General features: G+C 43.3%; 1 protein-coding gene across 1 annotated transcript in view; it reads right to left on the bottom strand.

Annotated features, from left to right (window-relative positions):
* morn5 (MORN repeat containing 5) overlaps window positions 1-15363 on the bottom strand; it is a gene marked incomplete at both ends in the record, with an annotated part of 21215 nt that extends 5852 nt beyond the window's left edge. Inside the window, 3 exons of the mRNA XM_080743473.1 lie at window positions 7866-7997; window positions 9143-9254; window positions 15217-15363. Of these exons, the coding sequence (XP_080599599.1) occupies window positions 7866-7997; window positions 9143-9254; window positions 15217-15363 (391 nt within the window). The remainder of the gene's footprint in view (window positions 1-7865; window positions 7998-9142; window positions 9255-15216) is intronic.
* Between the last annotated feature and the right edge of the window lie 103 nt (window positions 15364-15466).

The raw sequence follows: 15466 nt of genomic DNA, 5'->3' as shown, positions 1-15466 counted from the left end.
CAATGGACATTAAGCAGCACAGTAAACCCATTCAATGCCAGCTAACCCTGATACATGAGCTTGCACTCATTCTGTAAAAGCATGTGCACACACTCCCTATGAGAGGCTGGTCAGTGTCCACTGTCCAGGCAACCGGTCTGACTTTGGTGGCTGCTACTGGAGATTCCTGCTGAACTTCCTCCCTCACAGTCTCTTTTTCCTGCCTTGTCCTTGGGCTACTTGGACCACAGCCGGGTCATTTCCTTTACCCTCCTTGCCCAGCCTGACAGCTACTGCCTGTGCCTGGCTACTTGCTTAATTTATACATCGCATGAGTAACTAATATGTTGCTTGTCGAAAAGAACATGTCTACACAAGCTAACAATGCAGTGCATCATCATTAGCTTGTTGATATGCTAAACCGCTGTGAAATACATTTGGTTTTAGTGATCTGTTTAAAAAAAAAGCGACACATTGAAATCAACATTTCACAGTACTTTCAAATATGACAGACTGTCAAGTACCAAACAATGTGATGTTTTATTTTACTGTCCGATGTAGTTGTAAGAAGTTTATATTTGTATCTGTGTCCTTTGTTTTTGCAAGTGTCCTTTGTTTTTGAGCTGTGTTTTGAAGAGAAAATACATTACATCTGCTGCATGCTGTTTAGAGCAATGTGAATTTAATTTTCGATCTGAAACGGTTTTCATCGGTATGTACCCGACGAAGACCATTTCAGGTTGAAATGTTGTGCATCGAATTCCCTTCGGGGCATTCTAGTGTGCTCATATGATTTCATAATGGATAATATATTTGGGGGTCCTTGACATGAAAAAGTTTGAGAAGCACTGCTGTAGAGATATCCATCCCAGGTGTGCAACACAAAGAAATCAACAAGGTTGCCAGTGAGGGTGTAATGAAGAGCCCTTGTCCCCTGAAAGCACATGTACTGTACTGGCACACTGCCCAGAACCTTAGTCATAGTGTGTGTCCTCTTCAGCTTCCCTCATACCACAAGGCACATTGCACCATTTTGTTGATGTTGGGTTGAAAGCTTGTACCGTATGTCCAAAACCGTTCGTTGTGCATTCATCATTTTGAAAATAATTTAAACTAGTGAAAACAGCCGATCTACAAGCACACAACGCCTCGCATCACGAGGCGTTGTGTGCTTGTAGAACGGATATTTTCACTAGTCTTGTACGACAGTCTTGTATGAAAAAGCGGAGCTTTACATTACGAAAAAAACACACAAATTTGAAACTTGGACAAGGTTTCTGCCCGACAGTGACGATTTGTAGCCTCCCTTCATTGGTCACCTATTCCTTTAGAATTGATTTCAATGATTGTAACGATTACTTTTTTAAGGCAGGGGGCTCTATTTTGATTGTCTTAAGTACCAGCTCTTATGCCTTAACTTAAAGGCCTGTCCATAGTGTCTCCGACCACCGAACTTTTCGTCGGAAAGGTCCAGTTCAACTACAAAATCACAAAATAAAGTACAACGGTGTGATGTCATCACATTGTGATTTGCAATACAAACCCCCAAATCAATCCTCCAGTTCTAGGCAACACAGAAGAGGGGGAACTTTTTTGGAGCGGTGAAAGCGCTCCCAATAGACAGGTATGTCCGTGGGTATGTCCGTGGCTGGGTGGCTGGGTGGGTGGCTGGCTGGCTGGCTGGCTGGCCGTGTCCGTAGCCTGGCAATACCTTGAGTGGCCACACACAACACACTAGTTAAAGGAGGGGCGCTGTTTTGTGCAGGCCAGGCACACTCACCACTCACTCACAGGCACAGTTTACAGTTTAGGCATTTAGCAACACACACAGGGTATAGCTGCTCAGATTCACCGCTCCACTTCGAACCGAGGTTTGATTTTTTATTTCCACACAACTCCTCTAAGGTATATTGAAAATGGGTGGTCTTCCCCTTTAAGTACAGACCTTCAGTGAATGTGCTTGGTTACTTTACCTCGCTGCACAGAATGAGAGATGGAGAAACCAATCAATTAGCTGTGAAGCCAACAGCTTGTGGACAGTGAGCTGTGTTACACCATACTCGTGTTAGGCCAGATTACAGCAAAGAACACTTTAGCTACCTACTGTACATAACATACCACAAAGACACCTGCAGTAGCTGCAACATTTAAAGAAAAACTATACAAGGAATTTATATAATGACGGTGACTGATGCAGGGTAATAAATCGTCAAAAAAACGAATGTTTTCTCTGAAGTGTAACTGGAGGCAACATTTAATCATAACCTGCAGTTAATGAAAAACAGTGCTTCTAATTTGAACATATGCTCAACTATATGTCGAGAAGTCTGCTCTTCATTTGAAATTCTGGACATATCCCTCCATAGCATAGACCTACTATACGCCTTTTTTTTAAATTAAAATCGGTCTCTCTCCAAAGAATTATCTATAGCCTCTTGGACTTGGGTAATATCAGTGACAGACCCCATTGTTTTGCTACTTGGCCAAATGCCAAGCCAGCTTGTTTATTTGAGTTAGCAACAGTAACCAACGCCAGTAAGCTGAGTTTTGTCTAATATTGCCTAGCAACAAAATCTATATCAGAGAGGTAAATACTGCATCATCTGTACGTTTTAAAACATTTCCAGACACCCCCATGTTGCATTTTGTTTTGTAGATATAAGGCTTTGGCTTCTTAGTGTCATGACCCTCTGTTCCTGCTTGTCCTACATTGAACAGTCGTAACAGCGACATGGGGGAGTTCCTTCCTCCTTTCCTCCCAGAGGCGTCATTTCATAAAAAAAGAGGGTTGCCAAAAATATGCCCGATTTAAAAAATATATCCAATCTACATGCTGACATGGTTATCGGAATGTGAGTATTGTATGGTTGCAGAAGGAGCTAAAATAATCTGTCACTGAATATTTGAACCACTTTAATCATTACTTATGCTTTAACTATTAAAAAATAGCAGATATACAAGCTCACAGTGCGGCACCGAGTGCTGTGCTGCGAGCTTGTAGATCTGCTATTTTTGAAAAATCTTGAAAAGTCTTTTTCACGTCAAGGACACCCAAAATTACATGTATTTGGCTTGCGGACCCCCATCTCAAAATATGTTGTTCCAGGGACCCCCAGAAGCAAATATTTGAGTTAAAATGTTTGTGTTTAAAAATATATATTCAAAGATTTGCTTGTATATCTGCTATTTTTCGAATAGCTAAAGTATAAAATAATTCCAGGTCTTGATTCCAAGAAAATTGATTGATTCCAGTGAAAATTGTGAAAGCTAGGTAGCCATCATCCCCTGGAACCCCCAAATGGCACCGCTGGCACCCTCTGTTTCCTCCCACCATATAACAGCAGTCCTCTGGGCCGGGCGGGCAGCTCCTCCCTGCGTCCCGCCAGCGCTAGCTGGACTCCTGCTCTGCCTCTCATCCTGGGCGGAAGCCATGAGGCAATAAATTCTGTCTTCACACCCACTCTGACAAATGTGCCTTCACCTCTCAGGGATGAAAATAAATTCATGCAGGATATAGGAACATTCCTCTGAGACGACGAATTAAACAGTTAAGAGGAGCGCACGCCAACAACACAGACAGTATGTGTAGGCCAGGGGTTCCCAAACTTTTTTGTCTCAGGGCACCCCATGAATATTTTTTTTAATCCGAGGCACCCCTACATTATAATTTTCACTCCCAGCACCTTATATTTATAGCATATTGTCGTTGTCGGGTGGAAACCTTGTATGTCCAAAACCGTTCGTTTTGTAGTTATCATCTATAAAATGTACTAAACTAGTGAAAACAGCCGATCTACAAGCACACAACGCCTCGCATCGCGAGGCGTTGTGTGCTTGTAGATCGGCTGTTTTCACTAGTTTTGTGCGACAGAGGTTTCTGCCTGACAGTAATGATATTTTAGTGATTATGTTGTGAGGAAAACGTTGAGATAATAGCCATTTCGGTTAGAACTGACTGAAAATAACTATGTATAAGTTTAAAATGATACTAAATATGTTTTCAAGTGTCCAAATAAATTACAAATGATCTCGCGGCACCCCGGTACTGCCGTCGCGGCACCCCAGGGTGCCCCGTCACCCACTTTGAAAACCCCTGGTGTAGGCTACGCATGCACATGTGGAAGCACAAACATGCACACACACACACACACACACACACACACACACACACACACACACACACACACACACACACACACACACACACACACACACACACACACACACACACACACACACACACTGTTTAATATTTCCTGCGTTTGATGACTCCTTCAGATTCATCTGAAAACTGCGACAGAGAGAATACTTGGGAAAATTGTTTCGGTCGCCCCTTCTTTTCTTTTCAACATAGGAATAACCCTCTTTGTCTCTCTTTTCAATTTCACTGATCAATACCAGAGATGCCGTGATGATGATGATGACGATGATGACGAACAAACCACAGCGAGGAAAGAAGCTCAAAAACATATTCTGTCCTCTCACACACGTGTTCATGACATCTGGGGAGGAAGCGCGTCTTCTCATCTGTTTCTGTCTATCTCTACACACACATGTAAATGAGATCTGCCTGCCTGTGGATCAGACCTTGATTAATAGAAGGGATTCTAATCTGTATTATGTTGCACATAGATATTCTAGACACACCGTTCTCTGGGTCCAAAACCACATTCCTGCCTCAGGCAGCTATAGTCAATCATATGTAAAGCTACGCCAAGAGTCATATAAAACATACAGTACCTGTGTTTTTAATGCAACAAACAATCAGTCAAAACAATCACGTCAAAAACTTTTTTTTTTTTAAGCAGCCCTGAACCCAAGCAGACCCCATCCGACGTGAAGCTGGATGGCTTGTTCCCTTTCTGTTACAGACCATGAAAGAAGAATGGAAATAAGGTTTTATGTTTAATCACTTTAATCTCGCCATATCTAGTTCTTCCCTTGACATATAGCCAAATTTGACAGACGAACCACACCGTGACGCATAGTATGCTTTAAGATCGTCTATATTTGAACTGATTTGATTTTTGAAAATGTAATGACATGCATGAAATAGGGATGCAAGGTAAAACATTCTGCAAGGCTGTCAGCCAATTGTGTATAACATATTATCTTAGAGATAATCAACTCTTGACAGAGATTCATGCATGTTGTCCTTGTGATAAAACCTATGTGCAGTTTCTTGTTGGGTTTGATGAAAAACAACGTTTCAAAGACCCGTGACCTATGGCAATAAAACTGGATGCAATCCTACTGATCACAGACCGGAGCTCAGAAGGTTTCATAGGGACTTTGCCTGGTGTATTTGAACAAAATGATATATCAGAAGAACTTTACTCAAATCTTTACGCATATTGGCCCCTTCGTCCTCCACAACTACATGCTGGCGCGCACACACACACACACACACACACACACACACACACACACACACACACACACACACACACACACACACACACACACACACACACACACACACACACACACACACACACACACACACACACACAAAGCATCAATGTCATAACCTCCTATGTAATTCATGACATTGTCTGATGATGCAAAATCGGGCGCTGGGGGAAAAATGGCAGTGGACGTAGGAATTTGGGAATTCCTATCTGGAGACCTGACAGACTATATTCCCTTCAAATCAGTAGATCCGACTTTGGGCACCTGATGGGTGGAAAAATATGTTTTGCATTTTCCACTTTTGGAAAAAAGAAAAGAAAAAGAAAAAAACTTTAAAATGACTGCAATATAGAAGTATGCTTATCAGATGAGCTGTAGCAACAATCTATCATCAGAGGATACTGGGATAATCCATTTAACATCACTCCATAGGTTCTTTGATATCAACTGCTTCCCATATGCCTAGACTTTGCTCTCATTGATGCATTTATTAAAATAAGCCAAATGTGGTCACATTTCTTTTTTTTCCCTCCTTTTCTTTTTTAACTCAATAATCTTTTGTTGCCAGTAAGAGCTACTAACACTGAGCAATTACTTTTAGTAACAGTACTTCAGTCATACACACTAAATTAAAAAGTGTTCATTTATCCATTTGTAACTCCAAAAGGGTTCAAAGGGTCAATATTGTCATCATTTTGATTAAAGGTAAGTGCAGTAAACATGCGCTACTGCTTTCTGCCAGAGTCACTTACATTGACAAAGAATCCAAGTCCAGTTCCAAAATCCAAATGCAAGTTCACATCACCTTACAGTACCTCACTTCAAGTCAAAGTCGAGTCCCAAGTCTCCACTCTCCAGAAATGAAGTCTCTCAATCCAAGTTCAGGAATAGAGACCACCTTATCATGACCACTCCCCGTTTTCAATCACCTCCCTAACACCTGCCTTCACTCATTAGCCACTCCCCATTCACAATCACCTATATCCATCCACTACACCTGCCTCCACTCACCACAGCCAATCCTTGTTGCAATCACCACAGTATAAATTCACCTGCGATCACTCAACACACTTGTTTGTTCAGCTTCACTCAAAAACTCAAGTCTTAAGTCCAAGTCACACTGGTGTTGGAGAAAACTATAAATAAGCCAGCTGGTTATAATCATTCCAAACTCATAATTCACAATCAAAGTCCCCTACAGCGGTTAATATCAGATCATAACATTTAGGGTGAGTCATGTCTAGCAGTAGCCTACACAAGTACACAGTACACAGCAGAATGTGTAATGTGTATGCCTCCGCTAGTGACAGCTGTGGCCAGACACATTTCAGGTTAACTCTCTGTCTGTCCCTTCCTCGAGAATGCGTTATCTAAGGAATGCCTTGGGGGAATTGTATTACATCTGGCACAAACATCCACCTTGACTGAAGGATGAACCTTTTTTAATTTTTTTCCCATTAAATTACATTTGCTTAAAGGAGGACTTCACCACTTTTCAACCTATCTTCATATAATAGGTCCTCACTAATGTTCATAATAAAATAGCGCAATTTTTTTCTACTCGGTCCAAGTCTCCTAGGAGAGCTGTGGGAAGTTCAGAATCCATCGTCTTGTGACATCATTTTCCCCCCCAAAAAATTAATCAATATTTTTGAAAAAAATATTTCGATTTTTATTATCGCGAGAACAATGGCTTCCACTTTAACATTGCAACTTTTCAGGAATAGAAAGCCTGCAGTTTCTATTAGCTTGGATTCCCAACCGATGGGTTTCTGACCTGCCCACAGCCCTCCTCTGAAAAAACAAAACAAACAAAAAAAAGCTAATTTTTAGTGAGGACCAATTATATGAAGATAGGTTGAAAAGTGGTGAAGTCCTCCTTTAAAATCAAAATCAAATGTAAACGTTATTAAAGGAGTAGTTCACCCCCAAAATGATTTTTTTTCTATTGATTAGTCATGCCATGGAGACTAGAGTTCAATAATTTTTTTAGTTTTTTGTCGCATTCCTAAGACAAAAATGTGATAACAATAAATTTACCCCCATTCATTCCGGATGGTGACCCGTTTCGAAACGGGTCACCATCCGGAATCAATGGGGGTAAATTTACTCGAATCAAATTTTTGTCTTAGGAATGTGACAAAAACCAAAAAATATTATTGAACTATACTCTCCATGGCATGACTAATCAATAGAAAAAAAGTCATTTTGGGGGTGAACTACTTTAATGACTCAGTTTCTCTATTTTTGCTCAGGCACAAGAGTCAAAGATTCCCATGCATCAACTCAGATGTTTTGTTTCCAGTTTGTTTCTATCCTTTAGGAAACAGGAGATATAACTTTGGCCTGGTTAATGATCGCATGAACCTCCATGAACATCTTCTCTTCTAAATTGTGACCCAGCATCTTTGATGACACAAGGCTACAACGGTTGTATAACATGGAAGTACACTCAAAATAGCTTCCCGTCTCACCTGCATTTCGAAGGAATTGGCCTGCATAGGCAGTGATGACCCTGGAACTGGGGTCATAGAAGCCGTCGCCACAGTCATAGCACCCATCAGGGATGACACGTGGAGGGTCCACATTAGTCAGCTGTGACTCGCCTGTATGGACAGAACAGACAGCTGTAATTAACCCCGCAAAACATGGCCGCTTAAAGGGGGCTTATATTTAACTAGAAGCAGTGCTCTTCCGAGCACAGGTCTCCACCAGGCCACACAAATTGCCCTGTTATAGCGCCACCATGAGGGCCATTTGAAAAATTTGGGGCAGAGGTTCTGAATTGGCATCCAGGGAGTGTGTGTGCTCATTTTGGGATCGACCGGGCCAACGGCGCCAGAGATTAGCTGTACACAAACTCGGAGGACGAATGGGCCTGTTATAGCGCCACCATGAGGGCCATTTGAGAAATTTGGGGCAGAGGTTCTAGATTGCCATCCAGGGAGTGTGTGTGCTCACTTTGGCAGCGTCCGGGACGCACGGACGGACGGACGGACGGACACACGGACGGACGGAGGGGAAAACATACTCTCCCCCATGCCTTCGGCTGGTGGAGACAATAATACAGCTTTTTGAAGCATAATCTCTACTATAAGGAGAAGATTGTTAGCAGATTTGCAGCTGCATCAATATACAAGCTGTATTTGTTTACAAGGAAAGTACAATATGTGTGTGCAGAGCAGGGGTGCATTTTGCTAAGAGATACGTTATATACAGTTTAATTTATATACCTTTATTTGTGAATACATTTTCTCCATTGACCTGAATGGGAAAATGCAAAAAGAATACTTTTCCCAAATATGGAGATGGCTGACGTCTGACATCATAGATGTCTGACGTCATAGACCACATGAGACTGACACGGTATGTCCATATATGGGTATTCCAAATTATGGGCTTAATATTGATGACATCAGGGATCCCCATATATGGGCATAAAAGAGACAAGGACTGACCCAGAGATCTCCATATATGGCCGTTAATGTATTAGTGAATACATTTTCCCGATTGACTTGCATGGGAAAAATTCAAATGGTAAGACAAAATTCAGAAGTGTGACTCGCGACATGGCAACCACACTTGCGATTTCCAATTGCATCTTTCAAGTTTTTTCCTCACCTCAGAGAAAGAAAAAAAGAAAGTCTGTTCGAACGGAGCGAATCAATCTGTATCCCAGGCTAACAAGAGGAGGAAATCTCGTCTGAATGATTAAGCTAATGAGTGAACACATGAATGAATGAATGCTCACCTGCAGGTTTGAGTCCATTGCATATTTCAGAGTAGAAACGGCGGTCAAAACCGTCACAGTAGTCCCAGTCCTTCTCCTGATATTCCAGACCATCAGCAAAGGTGAGAGTCCCCTTGGGAGTAAGCACACAGAAACACACTGAACACCAGGGGCGTCACAAGGGGTAGGAAAGTGGGACTGAGTTACTAGGGCCCAAGGTGGAGGGGCCCTATAGTAACTTTAGCTATTGAAAAATAGCAGATATACAAGCTCACAGCGCGGCACCGAGTGCCGCGCTGCGAGCGTGTAGATCTGCTATTTTTGAAAAGTCGTGAAAATGTGCGCAAATCTTTGAATATATGTATTTTTTAAGCGAACATTTGTAACTCAAATTTTGCTTCTGGGGTGTCCCTGGAACTAAATATTTTGAGATGGGGGTCCGTGGCTAAATACATATAATTTTGGTGGGTCCTTGTCCTTCATATGAAAAAGTTTGAGCATCACTGACATGGAAACATAGGTTTCTTGCACACATTTTCACAATTCTTCAAAAATAGCAGATCTACAAGCTCGCAGCGCGGCACTCGGTGCCGCGCTGTGAGCTTGTATATCTGCTATTTTTCAATAGTTAACATTCATGGGGGGCCCACGGTGAATCCTTGTACCCAGGGCCCAGAATTTGGTGTGACGCCCCTGCTGAACACCATCCTATGAAAGACCTAACTAGAAAGAAGCAATTGGAAATTGCAAGTGTGGTTGCCGTTGACTCTAATGGGGATGATTAACTCGGACTATTCAATGGGAAAACCCTTCGAGAAAAGATCATGATGAGTAAAAACGCCAAGACAGAATATGATTAGGTCGCAGTTTACCATGAGAAATGTCACAGCTTGTCTCTCTGTGTGTACACATTTGTACAGTCTACTAGAAATTCGCGGCCGCTGTGCGGCCGCTCAATTTCTAGACCTCGCGGGCTAGGCGCGGGCGCTCAGGCAGGCCTGCTCTATATTTGATCAACATAAGGGGTTTAGGTTTTAAGTCAGATTAATCATGAACAAAAAGGCACACTTGGTTGGACACCAATAACTCAGGAAACAGGAACAATTGAAAGTGTCCAGTGTAGTCAACGTGTGCATTTCCAAATCCTCATCTACTATTATTCATTATTAAAGCTATACTGTGTAAGATGCTCAACTAGTGGTCAGTAGCCCTATAGCAAACCGCGGTCGCGTTCGCGTCTTTCGCCCGTTTTTCGTACCTTCACACCCCGCGTCTGCCTCCACAACGCCGAGAGCTATCTTTAGAGGGGTCCCTGGTTCCTGTGCGTTCAGGCATTCCGGAGAAACGGACTACTTCACCCTGCCTGGTAGGCGAGATTACCTTTTGAGTAAAGAGACACACGGGCGACTACAAATATGGCGACCCCACTTCAAGATGCGCTGTGATTGGCCGGTAGTGTACCATGTGTGCATGATCGGCGATGTGATTGGGCAACGTATACACAACGTATACAGATGATGCAGATTACGTCATTTTGGCGCGAAATCCGGTCCACGGCCAGGATCATAGAAAACATATAAAGAGAAGGCTTCAGAAGCTGAAAATAACGGAGTGGGTGTTCTAAAACTTTAGCGATTTAACAGTTAGGACAATTTTAAGATTTGTTTTATAAAAACTAGACCAGGTCACCTGGTTCTGCCAGACCCGCAATGAAAATCAGAATGCAAGGAAGGGGGGGGGGGGGGGGGGGGTGGATCAATCTTAGTCTGGCCTCTCTCCTTTGACCTGTCCGGCTGTTTTCACTAGTATGGCACTGAACTAACACATGAACACACAGGATTGTATAGGCTGAGCAGCTGGAAATGTTTCTGAGCTTGTAGATGGGCTGAGGAATTTATAGTGTCAGCAGCTCGTCAGCCAACTCAACTCAGCTGGTCCTGTACAGGTGACGGCACTCAAGGCAATCAGCCGAGCAAGGGAAGGGAGGGGCAGATGAGCAGTCAGAGGCAAACACAGGCACACTGAGGAAAAGAGGGACCGACCGACCGACCGACAGACCGACAGACCGACAAAGCCTTTTGTAGGCCGACCCCCTGGGTCTGGCAAAAGTTACATGGTACAACTTTAATATCTATCTCTCTATATTTCTATCTATCTCCCTCTGCCTCTATTGATAGATGCATGTACTGTATCTATCTATCTGTGCCTCTCTATAGTATATTAATTATTATTATTATTATTATTACTATTGTTATGATTTGTAGGATCTCTCTCTCTGTGTGTGTGTGTGTGTGTGTGTGTGTGTGTGTGTGTGTGTGTGTGTGTGTGTGTGTGTGTAACACTGTGTATGTGTGTGTGTGTGTGTGTGTGTGTGTGTGTGTGTGTGTGTGACACACAGCCCTCCCTCTCTGTTGTAAATGTAATTCGATACACTGCCCTGCTCCTCTCCCCTTCTCTCTCTCTCTCTCTCTCTCTCTCTCTCTCAGTGCCTGTGTGAGGGACATGTCCGTCCGTTACTGCCCTGTGCCTATGCTTGAAGTGGGCGTGGCCTCTAAGCCAATTGTATAAGTAGATGGGTTGGTTGGTTCCCTTGACACATCACTGTGACATCACAGGTGATATTACAGGTGACATCACCTATGTAAAAGTCCATATATGGGTATTCCCCAGAATCCCTTTTATGCCCATATATATGAAGATCCCTGATGTCATCGATATATATATATCATTGGCCAAGACAGGTTCAGATAGGGATCTCCATGTACCGTATGGGGCTATGGGCATAAAATATATTGTAAGTTGTGATGTCATGGGAACCACTCTAACAGAATCCCTTTTATGCTCATATATGGAGATCCCTGATGTCATCAATATTAAGCCCATATCTAACAGGACTTCATATGGGAATGCCCATATATGGAGGAAGAGACAGGGATCTCCATGTATGGGCATAAATGGGATGTACTATATACAGTACATGGATCTCCATTTATGGGTAACTGGTCCGATATACATCAACCCCTGTCTGGCTGGGGTTGCTGTGGTGAATAATGTACCATATTAGGAATATCAATATGCATGGACTTCCTTGATTGGCCAGCCCAACCCAATATAGGTTTGTTGTTAGTCAAACTTTGCATGACATTTGTGCCACTGAACCAATATATGAGGTAGAGCACACAATAGGACACCATTATGTTAATCAACAAGGATTGAAGAGTCTAATTTAAGCCCTGAATGAGAAATGTTCTGTTGGACGCTGCATCTGAAAGGAGGGTCTAATAAAGGCATTCAAGCTGCTGTTGCCATGGGAGACGAGGTCTACTCATTTGGAGGGTTCAGGAACAACAGGGATGATCAGATTCATGTTCGTGTCTTCAACACATTGTCTTTACGCTGGAGGGAGTTGACCCCAGAGACAACTGGAAGAGGGGAACGTCACCTTGAGGTTCCCTCCAGGCGTGAGGGCCACACAGCTGTGCTGATAGAAGATACCATCTACATCTGGGGCGGTTATTATGACACAAACACGTTCTGCAATATTCTTTATGGATTTGATGTCGCCAACCACAGATGGTTCAAGCCCAAGGTTTCAGGAACTGTTCCAAAGGAGAGGCGCAACCACTCAGCCTGTTTCTTGGGGAAGGTCATGTACATCCACGGAGGATACGGCAATGTTAAATGGTATAATGACATCTACAAGTTGGACACCACCTCAATGATATGGTCTTTAATTAACACCAGATATACTCCACCACCTGCTTCAACAGGTCACTCTGCCACCATCATTGGGGCAAAGATGTTTGTATTTGGGGGCGGAGACTCCTCCTGCAACAACACCATCAGAGTGTTTGACACAGAGACCAACTGCTGGCTGAGAACTCCTTCTGCGCCGGTTCGTCCAAACAGATGCTGGGCTCATTCAGCCTTTACCTACAATGGAGAGCTCTACATATTTGGTGGAACTAAAGTATACTACTATCTTCAATGATCTGTGGAAATTCAACCCAGAAATGTTCTCCTGGAAGAAGATTACACCCAAGAAAATAAGTCCACCTCCGATGTTTTTCATGTGCTGTTGCATTGTGGGAGATCGTATCATACTCTCTGGAGCATTCGACAGACCTGATGACCTGTTCATCTTAGACTTAAGTCCTAGTCTCAAGACGTTATGCAAGCTAGCAGTTATTCAGTATGATCTGGAGCTGTCAGAACTCTCACACAACATCAGGTGGGAACTGGCAGCCATGACTAACATGAGTAATAGAAACTAGAAAGATGCAATTGGAAATTGCAAGTGTGGTTTGTGACGTGACTATATTCTGCAGCAAGCTAACTGTCATGTGAAGCTCAACCAATACTCGAGCTAGCACCACTCCTCAAATGTCTTTCCATCAATTTCCAATTGCATCTGATTCAAGGTAAAAACCCGTTCACAAATAAAGTTCATCTAGAAAATTTCTAATCTTCTAAATCCTAATGGTTTTCTGAAAAACCTACGGTATGTTCTTTATCTGTGATGCTCAAAGTTGTTAATGTCAAGGACCCCTAGAATTATATGTATTTGACCGCAGACCCCCATCTCAAAATATTTTGTTCCAGTACAGAATATTTTGCAGTGCAGATTCGGATCCCAGAGATCATATCAAATGGGGTCTGTGGTCTAATGCATGTCAAACTGGGGGTGCTTCCATGGACTGATTATGGGCCGGGCCAATGGGCCAATGCCCAAGGGCCCTTGACTGCAGGGGCCCATCGACAAATGACTTAAATGCAAATACATAAATATATAATTTCATTAAGAATATATTAATAATAGGTAAATAGGTTAATGCTCATACAGTATGTGGGCCACTTGGTCTACATTCTTACATGCCATTGCCATTTGCCAATACATATCATGTAAAAATAGTATAACTCCTGTGCGATACCATTTCTACAGTGTTTTCTTGACTAACACACACCTGAAGCCCTTAAGTGCCCTAAACTTGCCTCGTTGAGCCTTAATCTGTCCCTGAGTCCTTGAGAATCACTGGTTTAGGCCTATATCTATTGACTGGAGGTAGGTTTTCACGGCCTGAACTGGCCTAGATCTGGCAGATGCGGTCACGGTGCAGCAGCACTGCTATCAATTCTAATGAGCCACAGTTAAAATGATGATAATAATAGGAGTGGTCATTATCGTAGCCCACAGCAGGGCCCGCATAAGTGATTGCACCAAGAGCAGACAAGAAACGTGTGCGGGACACGCAGAGAGCATGTGGGTATAGGAGGAAAAGGTACAGAAACCTAATAACTGCGACAGAAACAGGGAGTGATTGCTAAAGGGGACCAGATGTAATATCAACTATAACCAATGTGAAACACACTGAGACACAGGGGTGTGTGCACTGTGCATGTGATCATTTACACAGTGTCTCTCTCTTTCGCTCGCTCGCACACGCACGCACACACACACACACACACACGCACGGACGCACACACACACACACACACACACACACACACACACACACACACACACACACACACACACACACACACACACAGGCACGTGCACACATAGACATCAAAGGGGTCTTGAGCCCCTGCCCTTTTATCCGTCTCTAAAAAGTGCCCTCTCCAGAATGCAGTTTTTCCTATGGTGAAACAAATGCAAATGCCCTCTTTCCATGCCATACATGCATGAGGGCAGCATTCAAGAGAATTGCCTTGTCTAAACTCCAGTATTGACTTGATTATGCTTGGTTCAGTGTGGTATCTAGCACCGAAAACAGCAGACAGACCTCCAAGCTCACAACGCGTCGCAGAACTTGGAGGTCGGCTATTTTCAGTATTTCCACCAAAAGGCCCTTTTAGAAATGTCAGCCCCTGCCTCTCTAACATTCTCTGCACGTCCCTGCACACACACGCACGCACGCACGCACGCACGCGCGCACACACACACACACACACACACACACACACACACACACACACACACACACACACACACACACACACACACACACACACACACACACACTCTCTCTCTCTCTCTCTCTCTCTCTCTCTCTCTCTCTCTCTCTCTCTCTCTCTCTCTCTCTGCTCCATACCTGTTTGCATAGTCCCTTATCCCAGGTTCCTTCATATTTGCTTCCATTTGAGAAGTGCAGAACTCCTCTTCCATGGAACATCCCATCTCTCATCTCTCCCACATACTTGGTCCCTGTGGGAAGCATGTACTCTCCTTGTCCTTCCATCCTAGAGAGAGAGAGAGAGAGAGAGAGAGAGAGAGAGAGAGAGAGAGAGAGAGAGAGAGAGAGAGAGACACACACACACACACACACACACACACACACACAC

Source organism: Nannobrachium achirus (assembly GCF_963921795.1).
Source record: "Nannobrachium achirus genome assembly, chromosome: 15".
Classification (NCBI taxonomy): Eukaryota; Metazoa; Chordata; class Actinopteri; order Myctophiformes; family Myctophidae; genus Nannobrachium; species Nannobrachium achirus.
This window is presented reverse-complemented; position numbering and strand designations above follow the sequence as displayed.